Source organism: Filicampus tigris, chromosome 17 (assembly GCF_054856515.1).
Source record: "Filicampus tigris isolate MCC_2025a chromosome 17, RoL_Ftig_1.0, whole genome shotgun sequence".
Taxonomy (NCBI): domain Eukaryota; kingdom Metazoa; phylum Chordata; class Actinopteri; order Syngnathiformes; family Syngnathidae; genus Filicampus; species Filicampus tigris.
This window is the reverse complement of record NC_141233.1, coordinates 5,424,373-5,449,708: the sequence shown is the minus strand read 5'-3', so window position 1 is coordinate 5,449,708 and position 25,336 is coordinate 5,424,373. Positions and strand designations below refer to the sequence as shown.

Sequence of the window (25,336 nt, the reverse complement as noted above, 5' to 3'; positions counted from 1 at the left end):
AATCTAGTCAAAGTTTGAGTAAGTGTGAAAAAGGACCTGCCAGGTAAACATAATAACTGGTTGGGCCACCCTCAGAAATAATTATTTAAATCACGTGTTTTCTTTTATGTCTTGTCTTTCACATCACTGTGGAGATAGTTTCACCGACTCTTCCATGCAGAATTGTTTTTATTCAGCAAAATGTAAGGATTTCAAGCCAAGTAGTATTTAATATTTATTTTCTGTAATAAATAAAAACAACATTTAAAAACGACATTTTATATTTACTTGGGTTATCTTTGTCTGATATTTGCTGTACATTTGATTGATGATTTGAAACATTAAAGGGGGGTAACTTTGCAAAAAAACAAAACAAAGTAAGACTTGGAGAATAGGGCAAACAAAGGGTGGAATTTTAATTCAAGCAATATTAACCTCTTATTTCTCCCTTGCAGTATGTTCTTGCTAAATAAAATGAAAACAAGAAGAAACAAGTACTATTTTTAATACGTGACAGTATTTTCACTAACTTGCATGCTTGCTACCTTGGAAACACTCAAAACAAAATGCTGCCATTGTTTCATCATCAAATCCTAATTTCAAATTCAAATTTAGCATAGCCATTCATAATTTTTTCCACATGCCCCTCGGAAAATAAGGATGGAGTTATGGGCATAACAAGTTCATCACTGTTACGTGATATCTTTCGCCGAGAGCAGTCAATAAAGTGTATCAATTCAGAAACTCTGCTAACCAAGCATTTGAATGAAAGGGAAAAAGGCCACGGGCTTGTTTTTCAACAGTAAATACAGTTAAAGGCTGCAAACATTCCAGACGCCAATGTAGCGAGAACGTCGCCTATTTCTGAAATCCATATTTTATTTCAACAGTGTCCGCGTGCCAAAACAAACTCAACAATGCATCACTAATGTAGTCAAACCTACACTTCTCTACTTTGTAAATTAGCACTTATTCACTCATCAAGTTTTGTAGTAGCAATGTGTCTTGCCCGTCCGTCTGGAAAACATAACAAGGACTACACCTGGCATTGTTTTCCTCATTACTATTAATCCTGTTTTTCATTTGAGAATTTTCAATGTACAGCAGTGTTTGCTGAAGTTACGTTGTTTACATGAACTGAAACAAAACAGCATGTCATAAGATCCGGGTCCAATAATGCTACAGAGGTCTGGGACCACAAGGATCATGACTGTATATGGTCTTCAAGATGTGAAGACAACCTAATCCATTAGCTGTGATTGATTCCTGGACATGTCCAAAAAAGGTTAGGTAATGCTCCTGGTTGCTATTCACAACTTAGGAGAATGAACTCATGAGTGACTCAATTGCGAGGAGATACTGTATATACACAGCCGAGACATCACTTGAATCATCCGTTGAATATGCCTCACAGACGGGTCAAGCAAAAATGAGCACGAATACCATTTAAGAAGAGAAACATTAGAGAAATGCATTAAACTATTATATCATTATACAACTATTAAATATTATAGAAATTCTTTAAACAAAATTAAAAGGCTAATGACGACACACATCATTACAGAAAGAACACATTAAAAAAGACACATAAAAAATCCACACGATAATGGCAAAGCTCCTCAATCCCTTTACTGTAATAAAGTTCGGATCCAGACCCATCGAACGGCTAACTTTCTTTTGACTTTGCTCTCATCGCGGCCAAAACCATTTTATGCAGTGAGACAACAGACGTGTGACAAAATGGAGAACAGCTCATTGCTTCCAGGCTCCCCAGTGCACACGCAGCTGCAGCAATCAAGTTGCTTTAAAAGTCATTTAAATGCCTCATTGATAAACAATTACAAGCGGACACCAAATCTGTCATTTGTTAGTGGAATCCTCGAGCCATTTCACAACGCGGAAACTTCCTGGCAAAACTCAAAAATAAAAGAAATGACCTTGACATTTTTAGGCCCCATTACACTATAATTAAAGCAGCACTTTACACAGACAGCTGATTGACTCAAACTCTCAACTGCCCTTTATCATTTTCCCCAAAGTATTTCTGTTTACTGTTTTACGAGGAGCAACCAATACATTTTGTGTTCTGGCAAACAGATTGCGCACATTGCTGGTGGGCGTGTTGCACGTCATTTACTAAGATCGCAATCTTCAACTAAGACCCACAATATCGAGCGCTGGGTTGCAAGTTCACCACTCGGGAAGATTACACGTGGTGTTGACAATGCGTGTAAAAAGGGCTGCAAAACTAAAATATGGATATGAGAGACTAGAGTTAATAGTTGAAATCTTCAATGCAGACTATGGCTTAATATTCGTTTTTTCTTCCACCTTTGGTGGTGCATTCAAGTACGCTTCAGACAAGCGAGTTGTCCTGAGAAACGCGGGCCATTGTATTCCTAAGGCCACTAAAGTAGACAAAGTTTAATTAATTACTATGTCGACGTTTTTAAAAAATAATCTTGCTATCTTAATGAACAGGAACTACTTTTTTTCTTGTCTGCATATTTATATATGTTTTTATTAGTGCTGTCAAGCGTTTATTGCGAAATGTTCCATAATTGATCACGGTTAATCGTATTTTTCAACTACACTTTTTACGACACTTGGAACCGATATTTATTGGAGTAAAATCATGGAATTAATGTGGGGGAAAAAAATTAAGTATATTTTGACTCAAAGACTGTTCTGACAGATTTGTTTGATCCTGGAATACGATTCTTTTCCTGTAAAACACAATTGTTGAACGGTACACCAAAGTATTTGAATTTGGCTTCGCAAAGTGCGCAAATTATTTGGGATTCCTCCAATGACCCGTCGAGCAAGTTTTTAAAGTCCATCTTTGCGACAGTGACTCTCCTCTAAGTTTGGCTGCAAAGTGAGCAGAGGAGAGCTGTCATTTTTAAAAATTGTATGCGTTATAAAATGTAAATTAATCTCCATAGTTAACGCTTTAACTTTGACAGCCCTAGTTTTTGTACTAAGTCTTGTAAAATAAAACAATACAGGGACTATTATAGGCAAAGATCCCTTGTATATAATATGTCAGGCGGCTAATCACCAATGTGTGAAAAGATGACAGAGGTAACATTTATTCAATGTTGATTTAGTTTCATATTTCAGATCCCACTTTTTTTTCTTTTTTTTTTTAAATCAACAGCAGTGTTATGAAATGGTCGCTGCAAGTGAGGAGAGATGAAGTATAGCCACTTTTCATTGGCTGATGGAGTGCTGAATAGCACAGAGTGTGTCACGACACCCTAAGCCCGGTCGATAGCACATCATTCCGCTTCATTTAGGGGCTTATGACAGAGAGATTGGATGGCGACAATGGCAGTGCTCTCGGTAAGGACCTTTTTGTAAAACACATTACACAGTCTGCGCACAATCAGAAAACCATTTGAATAGCCACCATCAACTCTCAAGATAAACACAGTCGATAAATAATAAGAACATTTGATTTGTCTGTCACTTGGCCTTATAGGAGACATTTCACGGAAAGTGCCTCCTGGAACCGGTTGCATTCAACAGGAGTGTTAAAAGAGAAGATAAATGTTCTGTCATGATTGACTGTTGGAGTATTTTTGACCAAAGAATGCCAGAGAACAAAATGACCATCAAGAGAATAATAATCTGCCCAAATGACAACGAAAAGAGCGAAAGACATTCAAAATCGACTAAGACTATTGATGTCACGCAAAGAGGTAGTAGCTCAGGTGTGCCGTCGCCTTCAGCGCCAGCGCCAACATGGATGTGCAAATAGTGGAAGCCAACAGAGATGTGATCTCGTGACGAATGTCAAGTAGTCCGGGTGTGTAAAAAGTTACAGCTTGTCTTAGCTCTTCCACGTTAACCGCCATATTTACAGAGAAAACCTCATTTAACAGTACTTGAGGAAAAGTGAGCTTTTCCAACCCACGCCTGCACCTGGAGCCATTAGTGAGGGCATATTGTGTCATATACATTTTTAGAGCCATTTTTCCCCCGTTTCAGAAATAGCAAAAGCAATTCCATTCCAAAACACCAAAGACGTGCCATAATAGATGGGGGGAAAAAAAAGTTCATATGTATTCAGGATTCCCCGCTCCCCGCCTCTCCTACTTTCACTCCAAGCGGTCACAATTTGAGGCGGTTTTGATGGATCGTCGTGTTTCCAAGTGGGCTCTCCCTGTTCCCCTCACTAAAACTGTACCAACACTGGATGGAAAAGACTTTCATGCACAATTTTTCCACACTAAAACAGAGCAGCAACCAAGTGACAGCCGCACTCTAATGAGAATCCAGCCGATAAGCGGTATCAATTTCCAGCCCGACATCCAATTAGAGTGTCTTATTTCAAAAGGAGGGTGCGCAACGCTCACTGAGCCAAGCGCTACTTACAAAGGAGACGCAGGCAGCGAGAAGCAGGATCCTGACGAGAAGGTTTTCAAACTGCTCCAACACTAGTTCCCACAGGGACTTTCCTGAAAACACACACACACACGAATACACACACGGTTGTCTGGAGAGAGTCAAAGTTGAGAAGATTTAAGGGTGGAAAGAATGAATGGATAACATTTGGTTTCCCAACACCTACAAGCAGCAGAAATAATAACAATAATAATCATAATCTGTATTTGGTAGTGTGTACATATGTATGGGCGGGACGGCTTAGTTTTAAACCCTGGTCTGCAGAAAAGAAATTGCTCCAGACATTTAATCACGCAAGGGAGGAGGATAGAAGCCTCCTCGGAAAAATCAATATTTACCTTCTTCAGCAGGGAGCTCTGTAGATGTCACGTCACGATGTGTTGTAGAGGAATTGAAGAGGTGGAGGCAGAGACAGTGGAAGCGGGGATTGTTTGGAGAACAAAGAAAACAACAAATAGTTCATACGTTGCTTAATGGGTGAAGTTAACCAGGTTAAATATCAATAAAAAGGTAATAGTCTGGCACCATGTCATCTTAAGGAATGATAACTCATCGTAGGGGTTCTTTCACCCTCCGATATTTTAAATTGCGATGATATAACTGTTGCGTTGGATCAACATGTCCGAGGAGTCTAGCTCTGCATTTCATCATACATCAGACGGAGCTCTCGTGTTGGGTGTCATTGTCAGTAAATGTCTGCACTGTGTTTAAGTGTTTAGGCTGAAAATTCTAAAATTGTAGTCAGGTTAATTGCCAATAGTAACGGGCAATGAATTTGAGCAGATCCGATATCAAAATGAAAATGTTAATACAAAAATACAGTAGAAAAGAATTTTCAAATCAGACTTTTCAAAACAAATGCAGGGTTCGAATTCAAAAAAATCGAAATCGAATTCAAACGTTTCAAATCGCAAGGGCTGCAATTTTGAGAAATTTGAAATTTCTACTTATAAGTGCTGTCCATATGTTTGCGTCTTACACGTTCTGTAACCCGACTTGATTTTCACCACACTTGTTTAGTAGTATTTTGGGAAGCTGTCGTAAGGAATGCTTGAAACACTGCAAGTCAAAGCGTTTCAAAAGTGAACAACACGAATTGAAACTGTCTTTCATTTGAATCCATATTAATAACCCTTTGTTACAAAAAATATAACTGGGAAGGGGAGTTTAAAAAATAATCACATTATAAAGCGCGATCACAATATTAAGGGGGAAAAATGAAATTAGATAGTTTTCTAAATCATTCTGCCCTAATTTACTGAGACCTTTCCTGTTGCATTGTTGTAAATTTTAAAAAGGGGATTATAAAGGACATAAATACACTAAACTGAAAAGATGGATATATTCCTCATCTTTTCTGTTCAGTGGAAAAGCTTCAGCTCTAGTCTTTTATTTATAGCTTATGTGCATCAGTGAAAAAACTCCCACGGAATCTCAATGCCTGAGATTTTTTTCTCATACAAAAGCATTTTCAAAGCTACGGGGTTTTTTTTCTCCTACCAGGGTTTGATTAAAAGATCAGAACCCCCCCCCCCCCCACACACACACACACACGAAGAAAACAAGTCATATTCTGAAAAACATCCTGATAGATGAGTATAATGAAAAATGATCCTGACTGCTGATGAATGTAAAAAAAGCTTAAATGTGATACCGTGGGAAAAGAAGCAAGATTACAGTGACCCTAAATGGTGCCGTGGAAATAATCACCATGTTTCTCCAGCATGTTTTGAGCAGACGTCGCTACACGATTATGAAACGTGACCATGTGGGGAAAAGAGCTGGAAAGCGGGAGGACCATGACGCTGGGCCTCAGCCGCCTTCCAAAAACAGAAATCTCGCAGTCACTCAGTTTGCACTCGTCACAAGCGGAAAGAGAAACAACTTAAAGGGCCTCTGTAATTGGCCAAACATTGGCACTTATTTCATAGTTGTGGACTTAAAAATGATGTCGACAGTAAAAATTCCCCTCCCAAAAAAACCAAGCGGTGATTTTCGACCCTTTTTTTGATGACTTAAAGCAGATTTCAGAACGCCCGCCGGTCGAAAATTGCAGTGTCAGACTCCCCATAGTAGTAAGTGTGTTTGTCCCCACTTTGTCTTTTATTACTACGCAATATTTACAAATTTGAAGGGCAATTCTTTATTTACAGATTGCTCCAAAGCCAATTATTGAAAATGAATGCTTGTTTCATTTTGCTGAGCAAAACACACAAAGAGTATAGCTTGTTAGTGAAAAAAGGATTATCTGACAACAAAAGTCCTTTAACATTAAGTAGTCCAATATCATTACAAGACTGTTAATTGTGGTCCAAGATCAGCACAAGTATTGTGGCATTTTTTTAAACTCTGTCAATACAGAAAGCAGCCCTGATTGAGCTTGAACGAGTGCATTACCAGCATAGTCCGGTGTTGTTCTTCTAAAGGTGAAATTATAAGGAAAACGTACTTTTTAATACTTGTGCATTAATAGATCAAACAAACGTATACAGTAGTCTCGAATTTACCAAATGTGCAAGTTTTAGGAATGGCCTCACAAATACTGGAGAAAACGCAAATGACACTAAAAAAAAAAAAAAACACCCGAGGGAGATTTGGACCCAGAATGTTTGACTGTAAGGTTTACGCGCTAATCTCATGCACCAACACTTTGCCCAGGAACTGTGTTGTGCTGCTTTCAAATGTCATGCTAACATGCTAGCGATTTTCAGTAAGCAACGCGCTGCTTGTAGTCAAGGTTTGCGCTTCTACCTCGCAATTGAAGCATGTTTTCGGAAATTATTTGGAACCCTACCATCTCAAACTAGTTGATTTGGTCCGCAGTCCGCACCTGAGCTCTATTACTTTAAAACCAGACTACACAAACCAAACCAAGGGAGGAAAACAACTTGAGTTGAATTAAAACAGACTTGTGTGACTGCAACCTATTACGGGTGTCAAATAAACACTTTCCTGATGATGTGTTCTGGGCATGTCCAGTAGACCATGTTGGAGGGACCACGTCATTAAGATGACCTTGGATTGCCTCAGTGTCCCCCAACTAAATGAGTTGGATGCTGGGTTCTGGACATCTTTGCTTGGAAGCGCTACCACTGCAAAACCAGGGCATAGCACGCAGGGCATATAAACATAGCCTGGGCGTAATATTGCTGAGTCACCATGGATAGCCTCAAAGTTGCAGTCTCGGGGGCTTTTAGGTTTGATGGGTGAAGTCGCAGGGGAATTCAGCAGAAGCAATATGGAGTATTGCTTTTTTCCACGCTTCACCGGTGTGACATAAGCCCCATTACTGCGCTTCCCTGGTTGTATAATGTTTTTCACGGTAGACAGGCTGGCTGAGGCTCAAGTGCGGGAGACAAAAGACAGACTGACTGAAAGGACAAGACGGCGGGAGGGAGGGCTCGAGGTGCACAACGGGTTTCCCTGACTTCCCTCTGCCAAGGATTCCCTCGCCGTCAGTCTGGGCCGGCGTCAACCCAAAGGCTTGCCCAGTCACATTCCTGAATACTGACTTCACCTCAAGTCGTGTCCCCACAACACCTCCCCACCTCCTCCCTACGGGCCCAGACAATGAATAAAAAAAAATAAAAAAGAGCTTGTTTACACACTGCAGAAAAGCGGTCAATGCCAAGCAAATGGGGGAAAGACTTCCTGGAGACAGTCGCCAACAACAGCAAGGAGCTTGTTTCGGTGTCCACTGTTGGAAGGGAATGCGGGAAACCTGACATGTTTCTTTCAGCACTTCACATTGTTTTATTGCTTTCACAGTTTGACTCTCTGCACATCTGCAGATTATCGGAAACCAAATAAACACCGCATGAGTAGAGTTGAACGGTATTACCACGCGAGTGTCGCAGGTAAATATCAGCAATGCCAAAGCTAACAATTGTAATCTGAATCTACATTCCTGAAATTTGACAATTCCAATTAATGCATAATTTCCTTTAAAGGGGAATTCAACTCAAACATATTTTTGTCAAGAATATGTTCCCAGCAGGCCCACTAGTTGAAACAAGGCATTCTGATAAATATTGTGTTTGTGGAATAAGAGTGAATCCACCCGTTTTTAGCCATCTTTGGGGGCGGCCATTTTGTCACTTCTGTCGACTGAAGATGATATCAAAGTTGCTCAGGGCTCAGACAACCACCAATCACGACTGAACTGTTTATGAAGCTGGAGGTCGTTACCTGAGCCGCGAGTAATTGTGATGTCATTTTCAGTCGACAGAAGTGACAAAATGGCGACCCCCAAAGATGGCTAAAAACGGGTGGATTTTGCTGCTTAACTCATATTCCACAAAGGCAATATTCATCAGAATGCCGTGTTTCAAATAGTGGGCCTGCTGGGAACATATTCTTGAAAAAATATGTTTGGGTTGATTTACCCTTTATACAAAAAAAAAAAAAAAAGAAATAAAAATAAATTAAAAAAAAAAAAAACAGAATTAGATAAAAATCTAGCAGTCATGAAATGTGTGTGTGAGTGGGGGGCATTTGGGGTACATAACTTATCAAATTAGACCAAAATATGTTCTTGACATTAATAATAAATTGCCACTCTAAAAACAAATTACCGTCATTGGTCGGCAACCTGAAGCATGCTTTTGTCGAAACTCATCTCAGGCTACAAATACTTTGCTTGCTCGAACAATAAACAGCTTTTAAGTCAGCTCATTGTGGGCGTGTGAAAGCATCTCCTGCAGTAAACCTTTGCAGAGTTTAGCCAATCATCCGCGTGAATGTAAAACAGGCCTATAAATATCATGACGGTAACCCCCTAATAGCTATTGCGCACTAATGTATGATAGCTTCCTCTTGTAATGCATGATCCCACTGGAAAAAGCTCTGAAATGCATTAACAAAAAATGAATTGGAAATGTTGCCAAGTTTCCTCCTAACCGTATTAACACTATTGAATGAGAGACAACGGCTAGATCCTACTACATTTGGCTTTTGCGCAAATATCTTGAAATGTTCTGTCCACATACTGTCGCTGTCAGATGATGTGCCACCAAGCCACTTATCATTTCGCGGCAGCAAAATGAAACGAGGAAATGTGCTTGTCACAATGATAAACCTCAAACTGGAATATACGACTGCACAGAAATAAATAGATGGGTGACAAAAAAGCACACACACACACATCAATTATGTTTATAACTTTTGTGGGTAATTTTAATAAACATGTTTTCCTGCTGTCTATTCTGTTGTGTATCACTCATCGCCAAAACGTTTGATACAAGGAAAATACAAGAAGACAAGTTTGCAGTGGGCTCCTAAATATATGAAGACTAATATTAAAACGACTTTTTTCATGATGGCCCAGATCGATGGAATTCTGAATGGTTTTTTTTTTTTATACCAATGAGACACTTATGAAACACTATATCACAAACAGGAAAGTGGTGATGGTGGAGAGAAACTGTACTTTATTCATTGTAGTAATTTTGTTAGTCTCTGTGTTTGATCAAGCTTCAATTATCCCTCATAATATCAGGAGCAAATCTCACCAAATGTCTAAGATGTACTGTCTGAAACTAACTTTTTCTCTTTTCTCTGTCATGAGAGAGGATTAAGTGGAAACTTCTTTCTTTCCAAATTAGACCAAAAATATCTTGAAATTCAGGTCACTGACTGTCTGCTGGATGCTTCCATCCAATCAAGTGGTTAGGAAGGAAATAGGCATAAATTCAACAATCTAGCATGGAGGACATTCAAATCTTATCTTAACCCATTAAGGCCTAAAGCGCCTTTTTCAACAGCGCCCCAAAACCTAAGGTCGCCTTTGGAATTACCCTTGAAAACCTGAGGTTTTCCCAGAAATTCAACACTTACAAAATAATTAATACCTCAGGCCCTGGAGCAGACAGAAACATAAGAATGCGGTGTTTAGACTAGCCGGGGGCGCATACAACATATTATTGTAAAGAAAACTTTTAGGTTGACTTCCTCTTTAATTTTAATCACAGGATTGGGACGGTATAAATGATAATATGATATTTCAATAGAATGATATTTTCCGACATTGTCATATAATGCACCCACAAACCACTGCGATTGTGCGACTACAATAATAAACAATAACAACAAACAATATCACCCTTAAAAAGGGTGACGTATTTCTTTTCATTCGATTTTGCACATGTACACATACTGTGGCCTCTGTATGTGTATGTTCCAGTCATTAAAAGCTGTTTTTGTTTTCACAACAACACGCAGTTCATGGAGCATCCAATGATCCAATCTAGGTGAGTGCTGCAGGATAAATTGCATCCATCAATTGTTGGTACCATTTATTTACATTGCATTTGGGTCACGCGTGGACAGGAGCCTATCTACATTTCCTTTATCATAAATCAGGAAACTAAACAATCGATTTTCCTTTTTAGTTACAATTTTAGAACAAGATTTCATCGAAATTTTCCGAGCTGCCGTTTCGACAACAGTGTTGTCGTCAACAGAATAATGGCGCCAGGGGGAGAAGCATAGTGGAGGTCTTTGCTGTTGCTCAACTTCCCATAACTTTTGCCATGTTGTTGTTCTTCAGACCACAGACTAAAATTAAAATGTGGGACGATTTTTTTTTTTGTCTAATACAAAAGCCTCAGACCCTTCCCTTCAGCAAAGCTTTCATCACTGGGGACCAACAGATGCACAAGTGGGCTGTATGAACGCACGTGACAAGCTCAAGCAGGATGACACACTTGAACTACTCGAGCCAGGAAGTGAGTCCAAACCCAGTGGTCTTGAATTACTTTTCAACAACTTAACTCGCTCTTCTCAGCCCACGTAACTGCAACGACACAATGCAGTTCTCTACTGGAAAATGGTCGCACAATTCAAGTGAAAGGCAAACAAACGCCTGATTGAGGAGAGCGCTGAGGAGTGCGCTGGCGTGGAGGAGGAAGAGGAGGGGACAATGGAACATCTCGCGCAATGAGTGACACATTCTGCCTTTCAAGTCACGGCGCAGCACAGGAAGGGAACGCAAACTGTGTATGCTCGAGTTAGAGGTCCCAAAAGAGAAAGTTGTCATTGTTACAGAACGCATGCAAACTGCAGTAAGCATTACATAATTCAGTAAGGAAATCACCCTCAACTAATCACTGACAGACAAAATATGTTTCGAACCATATTTAAAAAAAACACATTATTAATATACTTTTTAAGTATTCTGAGCAGTATTAGTAATAATATGACTTGTACTGTACTTTTTAAAATTCTGTATTCCTTGTTTCTCACTATCTTGCTCTCCAACTAAGAGGCAAAGCACTTCAAGCTATTTGTCACTCCAAATTGAAGTTTACTGTAAAACTGATACATAAAACAGAAGAGAATTAAACATTGTGTATTTTAACACACGCAATTTCAAGCAACCCATAAATACACTAAAGAAAAAAGATAAACAAATCGCTTTTGTTTTGGCTCCCATTTTTTATGAGCTGAGCTCAAAGATGTAAGACTTTTTCTGTTTACACAAAAGGCCCATTTCTCGCAAATGTTGTTGGGGAATCTGTTTGAATTTGTGTTACTGAGCACTTCTCCTTTGCCGAGTTAATCCAGCTACCTCACAGGTGTATGAGGCAAATGGTGTTCACGCTGGGTACGATACACTTTTGTCCCCAGCCGATACGGCTCCCGATACTTGAGTTGCGATCCGATATGTTTTGCGATACTTAAATATTATAAAAATATATATTAAAAAAAAAACGGAGTCACGTGTTTCCAAAGTTTTAACTTAAAATGGAAGTCAACCCAAACATATTTTTTATCAAGAATATGTTCCCAGCAGGCCCACTAATTGAAACACGGCATTCTGATGAATTTTGCATTTGTGGAATAAGTGTTAATCCACTTGTTTTTAGTCATCTCTGGGGGCGGCCATTTTGTCTTCTGTCGACTGAAAATGACATCAAAACTGCTCACAACGACCAATCACGACTCAGATTCAGCAAACAGGTCAGCCTTGATTGGTCGTTGTGAGCAGCTGTGATGTCATTTTCAGTCGACAGGAGACAAAATGGCCGCCCCCGGAGACGGCTAAAAATGAGTGCATTTTGCTGCTTAACTTATATTACACAAATGCAATATTAACCAAAATGCCGTGTTTCAACTAGTGGGCCTGCTGGGAACATATTCTTGTAAAAAAATATGTTTGAGTTGACTTCCGCTTTAAGTGCCATTTGACATTTATTCAAGTGTCACGATTGACAAGTACATAAACTGTTCCAGTAACTGTTCCTGATACATAGTGCAATAAATAAAAGCCCATTCACAAAGCTCAACTTTAAGGACCTCAAATGCATGCATGCATGCGAAAGAGGATCTTGAAAAAATAATTGCATATTAAATTGCAATCTCAATGTTGAGGGGAAAAAAAAATGATGAGTTGATTATTTTTCAAAATCGTTCAGTCCTAGAACACATATACCGATTTGTTATCTGGTAACCAAACTGCAGCAGCAAACGCTTCTTTGACTTGGGAGACAAATTACAACAGAAGCAGTTGCTCCTCAATATGTGTCCGGCAACAGCAAAAACTTCACGTCGCTTCCAAACTAGCTATCATTCCTTTTCATGTTACACTCATGCAGTGCATGGCTCAGATGAACTCTGTGTTGACCACTCCGATAAGAATTTGCAATCGCAATAATTTAGTCAATTTTTATCTGAAGGAGTTACAAAAAAATAGCTTTCTGTATTTACTTGATTTGAAGATAAATGATGAAATGAATAACATATTGCTAGTGATAATTGCTCCGTTAATTGTTCAAAACTACTTGCCAGTGATGTATTAAGCAAACTGTTGCCCAGGGGGAATTGTTTCAGAGTTTCCGACTACGTGGATGTCGACCAACTTCCCATATTTGATGTCATGTCATGTTGTCAACTGACAAGTACAGCACACCGTTTTGCCTCGACTCTTGACAGCAAAGGAAAATAAGCTTTTTTTTTTTGTTCCTGCTAAAAATAGGAGTCCTGTTTGTGGACTGTGAATGTACAGGGTCGAAATCATTGAGCATTACAGACAGAGCACAAACATTCTTTGAGTGCCCACACGCAGGCAGCGTGTGAATATGTGCGATTAAGTGACTTATTAGCGGCACAGTTGTGCGTCGCTGCGGTAAATGAGAGAGATTCCTGTCGTGAATGGAGCGCGAGTGTGAGTCAAAATTGAAAGTAGTTGTATATATATGTAAGGTGTCAATGAAGGGTCACTTGTCTCACGTCTGGATTTCAATCCGAGCCAGTGGGGGTGGGGGGGGAATAATAATAAAAGGACCTTAGATCAGGGGGTGGGCAGGTGCGTTGGTGGTCACATGAGAAAGTGCAACAGTTGTCAAGAGCCAAGCCCAGCTAACCACAATTGTGCTCAATATGAATTTAATGCATCATAATAAAAGTATAGCTGTCAGCATAAAAACACAATATATTTGACATTTTGCATCGACTATAAAGACAATGCGAGAACGAGTCAGAGACTGCGGACGGACCGTACGCGTCCCACAGGCCTCAATGTTTTAGGCTGAGTTTATATTCCTCCTTTCCAGTAAACACGATGAAAGCTCCGAAGCTGAGCCAGTTCTATTGACAATGGTGAAATGTCCCACTAAAATCAAATGTGCTTTCCTATCATTTCAGGCATCATTGAATGAGCAAGGTCAGTAGGGCCTGCTTCATCTGTCGTGACGTATGCTCATTAAACTGGAGCCATTCTGAGTGGGACAGCTTAATGTTGTCATCTATTCTGTGAAATGGGAATAAACAGAGCCTCACGGAATTTTGGGGTTATAGCGATAAAGATATGTGGCGCTTTACAACCTCAGTCGCAGTATGTGATGTGATAACGTTACTGCAACAGCATACATCCTGTATTTGTTCTTTGGTGTTTTAAAACAGCTTCATGATGATTTCCGCGTCAAAAACAGATCAAATTTCTCAGTCGTCGAATGCTCCGTCAGTAAAATTACTGGATTAGAAATGTAAAATTTTGTATACAACTGATCGAGATCAAAATATGTTTTCATTCGGGATAAAATCAATAGATGTACTGTCCATACCATACTTTTAATTTTGTCAATAGAAATTGGAATTAAACTCAATGTGCTTGATTGACTATAAACGAAATAAGTTCCCAGGCCAGTGTCATACAGAGCTTAATAATACTTCTCAGTGGGGAGCTTCCAGGAAGAAATCCCAACTTCCCATAGATGACTTCATGTTCGTCTTTCGACCGCAAACTAGTTGAGAATGAATCAACAGCGCCTCTGGTGAGTTCTGGTAATTAGTGTTCTCCACTTGCTCTGAGCTGCTTCATGGGAATTAAGCAACGTGCCTGCACACGCACACAAATAATAGCAACCGATTTTGGTAAACAGTTCTGTACAAAAGACTGGCCACCAGGAGTTTTTGGTTTTCACTGTAGTCAAATCAACACAGCAAAACAGTAAACTGTAAGAGACGGAAAAGTGACATCCAAAAACAAGTAGAGGAGCCAAATAAGAATTCATTTCATATTGGTAAGGTACGATTAAATAACAATGGCATCAATGGAACTGGCCAGACTCTTGACGTGTGCAGATCATGTTAGAATCCCTTTTGTTTGCCCCCGTATGTCCACACAAAGACAAAAACTCGCACTCATCATGCTAATGAGATTCTGGTAACTCTACCTCATTTTTGTGCATGTACGTTTGCGAGGGCTAACGTGCTTGTGCCACTGCAAGGCTTTTACAATGACACAGAAATAATCACCTTGCAGTCAACTACAAAGTCAACACTTTCCGAGAAGAGGGGAAGGAGACGCAGCTGTGCATCACTCTGTAATAACATGTGGTAAAGCAGTCAACAAAACCAAGCACATGCAAGACTGGTGTCCCTACTTTGTCTTAGAGAAGAAACTAGAGTGGATACAATAATAGTCAGATTCCAAAAGGGAAACGGGTATCCCCTTGCACCAGCTATTATCTATACAGACTTACACACACACACACGCACAGGAAGTTCACAGCTAAAAGCGAAAAGCGATGTTATCTGCGGCGAGACGTTGCTTTTTCCATGAAGTCATCACAGGCCCCTGTGCGAAGCGGCTGCGCGGCAAACAAGAGGCCAACTGTTTGACTTGAACAATATGGCGCTATACAGTACTCCGCAGCTTGGCCGCACATGCAAATGACAGGCCAGGAGGGAAAGGTGGGGCTGTGAACATTCAACACACCGACATTAACTCCATGCTACACACGAGCTCACAGCGCTAGAAGCACAAGAAGGCTGATGCTTAAACAATGAACGGCCACTCGACAATGAAACACCTACCAGTGGTGTTGGAAAACGCTGTGTATGCAAAAAGTGGCGTGCTAATTTTGCAACATCTCTGGCGCCATTAGAAGTGTTGTTTTAATATAATGACCAAATATAATTAAAGCATCACATACTGTAAGATACTGTATCCATCCAGGCTGAACTGTTAAAAGTTTTGTGTGTCGTGGTTAGCTAGCAGGCTATATCCTGCTTCATAGGTGGTGACTAACAAATGGGCAGCACAATTGAGATTTTGATGGATTGACTGGTGTGAAAATGTGTAACTATCCTACACTTTTGTCTAGATCCTTCCCAAATTTTTGTGGGTTCTTCTGTGGTCCGTTCACCATCCCTCTACAATATTTCATGGTCATTGTTTTGGGATTCGTCAGAGTGGAACCTAGTTATAAAATAAATACAGTACATTATAAAAATATGAGACAACATACCGGTACTTCACTGAAGGAAATACACGGTGTGTCTGTTAGCAAATCACTGAGCGATATCTTAGCCTTTTATAAATAAAGAGGGAATATAGCTAGCTATATTGCATGATGCTAACGCTATCACCAGCTCTCTTTGTATTTATCCACACAAACAATAATTATTCTACTTTTTCTATAATCTAAGGTATTTGCAGCTGCTTTTATTCTTAACATTAGTGTCAGAATTTGATGCAGCGCAAGTCTGGAAATGACCAAATAGAAATGTGACTATTGTATTACGCTGAACCTTGTGTCTCACTCTCCAGTCTAGTCTACTTGTACTACATTCAAAAGTTAAAAGAGATGGTAAATTTTGACAATGCAAACTGCACAACAAGATCACAAACACGAAGATCATTCTCATATGTCTTTACAGTGGAACCTCAATATAATGGACCAGGTACCAATAGACTCTGAATTTAAAGGACGGAGTCCACTCAAAACACCCCTTTGTATAATACCTCTCGAAGTCTGTTAGCTCCAGAGTGCCGATAAACAGCGCTGTGGCATCAGCAACACACTGATAACGTGTTTCTGGCTTGTGCTTCTCTCTTGTCATAGATAAACAGACTTACACTAGACTAGAGCAGGCTAAAAAGCATGCCAAAGTGGGAGCCATGTTTACAGCGCAACTTCCGCCATCAAAAGAAATGCAAATACATACGATGCGGCCATGTTAGCAGGGGGGACTGTTCCATCAAAGGTAATGGGTGGCATCGATATTAGTTTGGCATTGCCCAAAGGATGCAGCTCAAAGGAGCTATGGCTGTTTTTTTACTCAGCCGCTAGCCATATGCACGTCTCTTGAACATACTATTTTTTGGTATAGTACATAAAGCCCTTATCTATGATATCCAAACATAACAGTGGTGAAAAACGGAAGTGCTAACATCATGGGTTTGAGCGTTTGGAAACTTTTCAAACAGTTTGAAGATCTTTACAATTAATTTGTACTATATTGGGAATTTTTAGGCTAAAATGCAAAAAAGAAAAAAAAAAGTTGTACTGTACTGTTTTTAGGCCGTGAAAAAAAGTACTGCGATATAATGGACAATCGGCTGTAACGGACGACCCCCTTCCCCCAATTAGACTGTTAAATCAAGGTTTCGCTGTATTTATTTTTGGGCCATTTGCAGGTCCTTGCTGTGAAGCTGATGCCATGGCAGCCCGGAGTAGTTATTTGATCTTATCTTGTGACTTGAGCGGTAAAGTATCAGCCTATTTTCGAGAAACAAGTGTTTAAAATGAAAACAGGTTGATCAAGCTTTAGGGTTTCATCGACGTCATTGCCTCATCTCCCATTCGAGTAGTTGGCTTGTGTGTACTTCCTGCATGGTGGCCTGAATGACAAGCAGGGATGTGTGCGGCGTGTACACAGAGGAACGCTGCTGGTTTGTTTGACTTATTTTAGGAACTTGACATAAGGCAACTTCAAGGGACCAGCAGAGCAGATTAAAGTAGTTAATTATTCGGACAACTATCCTGGATGGTAAATGGCTTGTCATTTGAGTGGTACCCATAAGAGTTACTACCATGACAGTTCCAATAGGAGAGCATACCGGCCCTTGTGGTGCATAGAAAGGGTATAAATAGCCATCTTGCAGTCCAATTAGACATCTGCTGTACCCACTTAAGTGACAATGTAACATAGTCTTGTAAAGATGCCATTTGATTCAACAATGCATTATAAGCGCACCAGAGGCGGGGAAACCTGAAATGTAAAGCCAATATATTGACAGGTCCTACCTGAATCTTGCAGGTTTCAATATGAAAAAAAAAATGAGGGAGTAAGGAAGTAAAACTACTCACCATTTGGCCCGAATTTCTCCAAGTGCGCTTTCACTTGCTCCTGAGTCAGTCCGGTGTTTTCATTCACGCCGAAAAAGTCTAAAACTTCACTCGCCGGTTTGGTGTGCGCGTTTTCCATCTCGGCGGACAAAATTTGGCGCTTAGCTGAGGAGATGAGAATGCATGGAGTTGAATATCTTCTCGGGCGCTTGTGTGGTGGAGATGCTGAGTGGTTTTCCGCAGACGGCGGCTGGATGCGTCTCCTTGCACGAGATCACCTGTCCCCGCTCGAACAGGAAGAAGAAGAAGAAGAAGAAGAAGAAGAAGAAGAAGAAGAAGCAATCCCCCGGCCGTGAACGAGAGGCACGATGCTCCGCTACAAGTGATCGCCTGCTGTCGACCTCATGCGCATGCGAAGGTGTGCTGCGTGTGTGTGCCGGCGTGCGCCGCCTCTCATCTGTTGAACACTCCCTCCTGCGCCCCCATTGGCTGCGCGTACCTGTATGCTCTCCGCCGGCTGCAGGGACTTCCTCCGAATGCACGTGACGAACACGAGGCGACGAGTCCTGGTTTTGCATGTTGTGGTCACGTCATATGCAGCTGGTTGGAAGAAACACACTAATACTTGTTTGTCTTTTTGTTCTAATGAAGAGGAAACAATACCCCAGGTGTTTTGCCATTGTATTTATGCTCACATTTTTGAGGGGACTCACCTGAATACTTTTATCAATTCTAAATTTGAACCTCGATGATCTAATTTTTATAAACTGGCTTTGCTGTAGAGTTAAATGTTGTAAATCATCCTTTAATTTCTAATCTGGTTTAGACTAAGGAAATAACCTTGATCCCCTTCTATTTATTTATTTTTTTGTTCTGTCCACCAATTTCCTTGCTTTTATGTGTTATGTGTATTTTGTTATTCTTAATAAAGTTTGGAAAAGATAGTTTTCACAGATAGGAAATTTTGATTCATTCTACAACTGGAGGAGATTGTCCTGTCCTTGTCCCCCATGAATTTTTTTTAAAATCCATGTAGAAAATACAGAATGATGCCCTCGTTGTGTAAATTAAATTATAGTTGTCCTGAGATGAAATGTATAGCTATATACATATGTAAATATGTATACATCCATAGCTATAGTAAAAGTGAATCCTAATTTTTCTAAATAGAACTGAAAATACCAAATGTCTCTTGAGCACACCCTAAATTGGCCTTTTTCTCTTGTGCCCCCCTCTAGCCTACAACACAACAAATAAAGTGAGTATATATATATATATATATATATATATATATATATATATATATATATATATATATATATATATATAATTTGTATTATGTTTAATGGTAATCGTAAAAAGTAATGATGCATGTAAGTTGTCTCTCAACAACCCTGTTCTTAAAACATTTTTAGTCATCTTGAGCAGTGTTTTTTTTACACTAAGTACCACCTCCAAAAAATATTTCATTCCCCTAAGTACCACCACATTACTGTAAAATCAGTCATATTTACCGTAGCATCTCTTCCAACACACCTGATTGATATGTTCAGGATAGTTCTCAGGCTTCCGTAGAGCTTGCTGATGAGCTGATTATTTGAATCAGGTGTGTTGGAGGAGGGCAAAATCTAAAACATGCAGGATAGGATCCCTCGAGGACTGGAGTTGGTGACACTCCGAAATCAATTTGTCACAGACTGAGTCATACTCTAATCAAAATGTAAATAAGTGCAGTGTGTAAAATTTAAGGTAATTCATCATAATTAACGATTAATGAAGTTGCAGTTGGATAATCAAAAAGTCAAGACTGAAATAAGTGGATTTAAAGGAAAACAGTCACCTCTGACGAGGCAATCAATTTATTTCAGTCTACAGATGATACAGAAAAAGGTCAGATGCATCAACTTTGTTTTCCTTGTAAACAATATTCAAGATTTGTTGGAGAAGTATTCAGTAAACAATATACTTTTTCCCTTGACTAAAACTGTTTTATCACCCGAGATCTGGAGTGCAAAAAGTTGAAATAGTGAGTGAATGGGGGGGACCATCAACTTTGCATCTCCACATGCATCGGTCAAACTGTTTGTACGGTACATATAGTGACCAATGGCAATGCACACACATTTCCTGCCATTTAGTGTCAGACACTTGTCTGGCAAGGACAAAATTCTGGAGCCACAGGATCAGATACATTTTTTAAGTAGGCTATAGATATGCTTGAAAAATGTATCTGGATCCATGTTATTTGATTTTGGGCAACCACTTGATGAAATGAAATTGGGTAAATTTGTCGAAAACCTTTCAGTGTTGGTGATCCTGGCTCACCATGGCAATGAGGAAGTGTGCTCTACAAGTAACAATTATTTCATTGTATAGAGACGATCAAAATGTCATTGTGGGGTCAGTGACTACTGACTACTCTTTCTGTTGTGAATATTATGTTTTGTATCCTCAGTCTACTGTACACACTGCAACCTTATTTTGCATGTCATTTACTATCGCCTTGAGACCTGTGAGTTTACTTCCTGGAAAACCGTACCAGTGACGTCATGTGACATGGTGAGAACCTCCAACCAATGACATCATCACACATTTGTAAATGTTGACTCTTTGAAGTAATGCACCTCATACATTTTAGTTTAAACTCATACCTTTTAGTTTAAACTCATTTTAAACACAGTTTGCAATCCTTTGTTGTGTTTTTTTTTTTTTTTTTTTCAACAGAAGGTAAATGTACTTTATGCGTTTTGGCAGAAGTGAAATGAATTTGCCCATTCATATGCTGACAGGGAGCCAGCTCTAGGGAAAGTGACGTCACACATTTCCTTTCCATCACTTTATCCTAAGTGTGAGGTTACTGCAGGACACACAGAAACGGGCCTTCTGTTGGACCTCACCAGAACCACACAGGGACCTTTTGCTTACAGGGACAAAAGGGACCAGGTGTTCCAATTCTGTCCGACCATACAGCTGGTCTCATCTCTCATTTTGGGGGGAAAAAACTTTTTTTTTTTTCATATCTGCTGCTTATACAAGTAATTGCTGAGAAGGTGTTCTGTATTTTCCTGCGTCATTGTACAGTACATACTGTATCATTAATTGATTTATTATTTAGAATACTCACTAGACGGAAGATAATCATAAATCATCATCCAGTTTCCTTTCAGTCTATGTTTATCACAGCCTTTGTGCCAGTCTTCACAGTGACAAGTTTTGAAAGAAGCCCTCCGGTGGTACAAGTGGAATGGAAAGGAAATCCCCACCCAAACAAAGGCCCTCATCCATCCTTCCCTCTTCCTCTCCAGTTCTGCACACAAGGGGGACTGTCCAAGTTCCACATTTTCCATGTAGCTCCACTAAACCCCCAATAGCATTTGCTTTCCCATTTTTTGCAGGGTTCATTTGCATAAGGGAAATGAACCGTAGCTGCCGAAAGGTGGGGGGAAGAAAAAAAAATGACAACACGTTTTCCTGCACCTTGCACATGGTGGAACATCACAAACACAGAGCCAGGCTGTGCATTTGGTATTTGGCTCTCCACTACCGTCATTTCATAATTATAGAAGCATCAAAAACGCATCATAACAGCACGCTGCTGTGTCACATACATCACTTGGCGCAGTTTAGAATCAATATTAATTAAGGAAGCTGGAAGCCTAATGTGAGGCAGACGTGAAAGTAACAGTTACCTGCCGTGCCTCCTACAAGTAACAAAATAAAATTCAAACATTTTTTTAAAGGTAGTTGCAAGTATCCAGAAACAGTATGTGATCTTGATACAATTGCGCATGCTCGCATCAATCGGCATCTTTTGAGGAAAGCAATTGAAGTTACATGGCTTCAAAAGGGAAACGAATGGCGGCCTTGAGGACTTGCTGTTCTACCAGAACATTTCTCTTGTCAAAAAAAGTTATTTTACTTTGGCCACATTGGACAAGCCTACTTTGGTACAAATTCCATAAACAAAAAAACCCCCCAAAAAACATCCTTTCAAAATAGGTCTGTCAGTACTCAAACACGTACACGCGCCTATCACTGCATCCAGGCAAAATGCTTGCAGCTCAATCATTTTTGGCCAGTATGAGTCACCCTGATAATAGGGTCTTACTGACAGCCATTTTCTCTCTAATGGAATCAAAATGACCATTTACCAAAGGTAGATTAGCGGAAGGCCTGCATGTGTCCCACAGTACGCACAAACATAGTCGTGCTCCATCCTACACGAGTCAACCACTAGACCAGTAAAAAGATGGCACAAAGTCAGATTGGACAAGTACTGTACCTTAGCTGAACTAAACCATACTCCTTGATGAAAAGGGGGTTCAGATTAACACACAAAAACAAAGATACTTGATTGGGTTAGTAGTCTCTTCTTCAACAGCAGTTAGGAAAGCTACTCGGAAAGCGTAGGGAGATAAAACAAAAGTTAGCCTACAACTGTGTTTAGGCCTACCAAATAACACATTAGACGAAGTCATTGTTCCCCCAATTTAGTTTTTCTTTAGTTATCAAATACCAAAAATAATTATTCAAACAGACCACAATTGTTTTCATAGAGAAAGTGGCACAAACACTTTCTGACAGGGATGCAAAAAGGACCCAAAAGCACGATTCACACGTTTAAAAAAAAAAAGACAAATTTGAGTTAATCAGGGATGTTAAAGTACAAAAAAATTTAATAAAATACATACAATCCAAGAATCACAACAGTCTATCAAAGATTAAAAAATAAGGTATGAAAAAAATGAATCACTGAAAATCTGGCGGGAAAAAAACAACAAAAGAAGCTCAGCAAAGCAGATAAAAACTAGCAACTAAAAAAAAACTGCAAAAATTGGGGGACTGAGAAGCACAGAAACAAAAAAAAAGTACAGATTCTTGGTAACATGAAGAGGAAAACAAAGGGCATGAGGGGCAAGTATAAAACCACACGGCAGTATATAACACAACCTAACAAATGAGAGGGCTAGATGCAGACTATTTATACACGGGATGGGACACAGGTGGAGGCAATCACCAGAATGAGGAAAAGAAAGGCCAGGAAGTTAAGCCTGTGAAGCGAGAGCAAATAATAACTCTAAAATAAAAGAAGACATGACAACATGAAATACAAATACAAAAACTAAAAAGTGAGAACGTAACATAACGAGACATGGCATTTTCTGAGTAGCACAACTCGAAGTTCTACTTTTAAGCTTCATCTGTTGTCATGATAATGTCACAAAATACTTTAAATGTGTGTGCTCAAATTTGTGTTGGACATTTACTCAATTCATTTACTATTCAAACCCGCTGTGGACACGCTTCAAACATGTGCCACTAGCACTTCACTACTTACCCAGCTGCGTGTGATTACTTCCATTGCGAGCTCCGGGGTTGGTTTTGTCGTATTGTATAATTATTTGGGTCCAACAGACGGCCAGAAGTTGTGTCAACAAGTTATTTATTTTGCACACTTCCCCTCCTTCACGGCCTTCAAAATAGAAACATACCAGCAAACCACCATACACAGCAGGTTTGCTACGGCATATTTCCGGAAGTAGAAGACGCCAGAAGAAATGCATGAACTCCACCTTGATGTGCCAGCGGCATCCTTGAGTCAGTGCTGCGCGCAGCTTGAATGTACTCATGGACAAAAGTTTTGAAACAAGTCGGGGGGCGTCGCTTCAAAAAGACAGCGACAACAATGGATATCGTGCCTGTTACAACCATAAAGGGACCGAGATGACTAGAGACCTGTCGCCAACAGCACAATGCGTCAATCAATGCAGCAGTTGTCGCTCGCGCCGACGCGGGAGTAGAAAGAAGCCTAAAAAGAAGCCTTTCACTGAGTAGGCTGAGATTAAATTTGGCCGCCTCGCGACCACGTCGAAGGCATGAGGGCCGATTAGTGGGCCGGACTAAAATCCACTTCCGGCCATGCTTAGTCTAGACTTTTTTTTAAATTTGTCACCCCCCACCCCTTCGCCCCAAAAATGGGCATCCGGCCGGGCCGAAGAGTCCGGCCCAGGGACGGACTGCCCAGCTCTGATGTTTTGTGAGGACTTGATAAGAAACACAAATTTATTAAGGGGAGTTAAAACATATCTGTGTCTCTTGGTCTGGCTCACTAATGATATTAATAGCAGTCATCAACCTCCCGGCAGTCCTTCTTCCCCCTCTTCGAGCCTTCTGTCTTAGTCAGACACGGCTCATTTCATGCATCTTCTCCATTAATTAGCTTCTGCATTAAGAGCTGTCAACACACACGGATGTCTCAGAACTTTGGCCTTTGAAGCGACATTAGAGCTGCTGGAGTAAACTTCCAGACAGTAGCAGAGCAGTGATGAACTAAGTCTTCATTTGGTGGGGGTCTGTGAGGGCGCAGATGATCCCAAATGCTGAATAATCACAACATGTCATTTATCCATCGAGGGAAAGGCAATATTTAGTAAAAGATAGACAGTATTTAGATGAAACCAAAATGTTTTTTTTTCTTCATAGCAACAAATGAAGATAGCAAGGAAATAAACATCCCACCAACAGTTAAGCATGGTTGAATAAGTTGTGGTCCTGTTTTGCCCCAACGTGTAAAAGAGACCTTGAATGCATCACACGAATTGTGAAATTTGAGGATTACCAAATGATTTTCTAGCGTAATGTTCTACCCACTGTAAGAGTACAAGTGAGTACTAGATCACACACTCCTAGGACCAAAGACCATAAGTAGGCATCCAAAACACACAAAATGGTTGAGAGAAAGAAGCTCATTGTTTTAAACTGGCCAGCAGAGTCCTGATCTCAATCCCACAGAAATTCCTTGGAAAAAGCTGAAAAAGGCCAAAATAGAAATATACAAACCTTCAAGAATTGCAAAGAACAAAGCATGTTGGCAAAGGAAATGTCTAGTCTAGAGGCAGTTGTTCTTGCATGCTGGTGGTGTCTTTATTAGTGTCCAAGGCTATTATTTTTTAGCTTCTTAATTAGTTCAGAAATCTTATCTGTAATATTCTAATGACACAGATTTTCTCAAAAATGTTGAAAATGCTATCCCCCCAATAATCAGGGAAATCAAAATGTCCAGAACTGCTACTTTTTAAGAAGACCTAAATGAAATGGTTTGCTTCTGACTTGGATGCAAACTGGAAGACTGTCTTTTCATGTAAATCAACAAGCAGACAAACCTGAGTTTCATTGAGAATGTTTTAAACCTGTTGTTTGTTATCCTTTTTTTTTTTTTTTGTTAGGCCACAAGTGTCTTAATTATATGTTTGACCACATTAAATACGGTTGAAGCTTTTTTTTTGTGTGTTTTTCAGCTTTCCTCCAACATTCTTCCTTTTTCCTGCATCTGACTGGGAAACACCATTAACAAAAAACACGTAATACACAGT

At 39.9% G+C, this 25,336-nt stretch overlaps 1 protein-coding gene across 2 annotated transcripts in view; it reads right to left on the bottom strand.

Moving 5' to 3' along the window:
- atp2a3 (ATPase sarcoplasmic/endoplasmic reticulum Ca2+ transporting 3) overlaps nucleotides 1-18,421 on the bottom strand; it is a 45,508-nt gene extending 27,087 nt beyond the window's left edge. For both annotated transcript variants that reach the window (XM_086012088.1, XM_086012087.1), the window contains exons 1-3: nucleotides 17,985-18,421; nucleotides 4,728-4,745; nucleotides 4,360-4,442 (exon numbers count right to left, since the gene is read on the bottom strand). In XM_086012088.1, coding sequence (XP_085868214.1) covers nucleotides 4,360-4,442; nucleotides 4,728-4,745; nucleotides 17,985-18,102 — 219 coding nt within the window. In that variant the 5' untranslated portion in view covers nucleotides 18,103-18,421. The remainder of the gene's footprint in view (nucleotides 1-4,359; nucleotides 4,443-4,727; nucleotides 4,746-17,984) is intronic.
- Nucleotides 18,422-25,336: the final 6,915 nt, after the last annotated feature.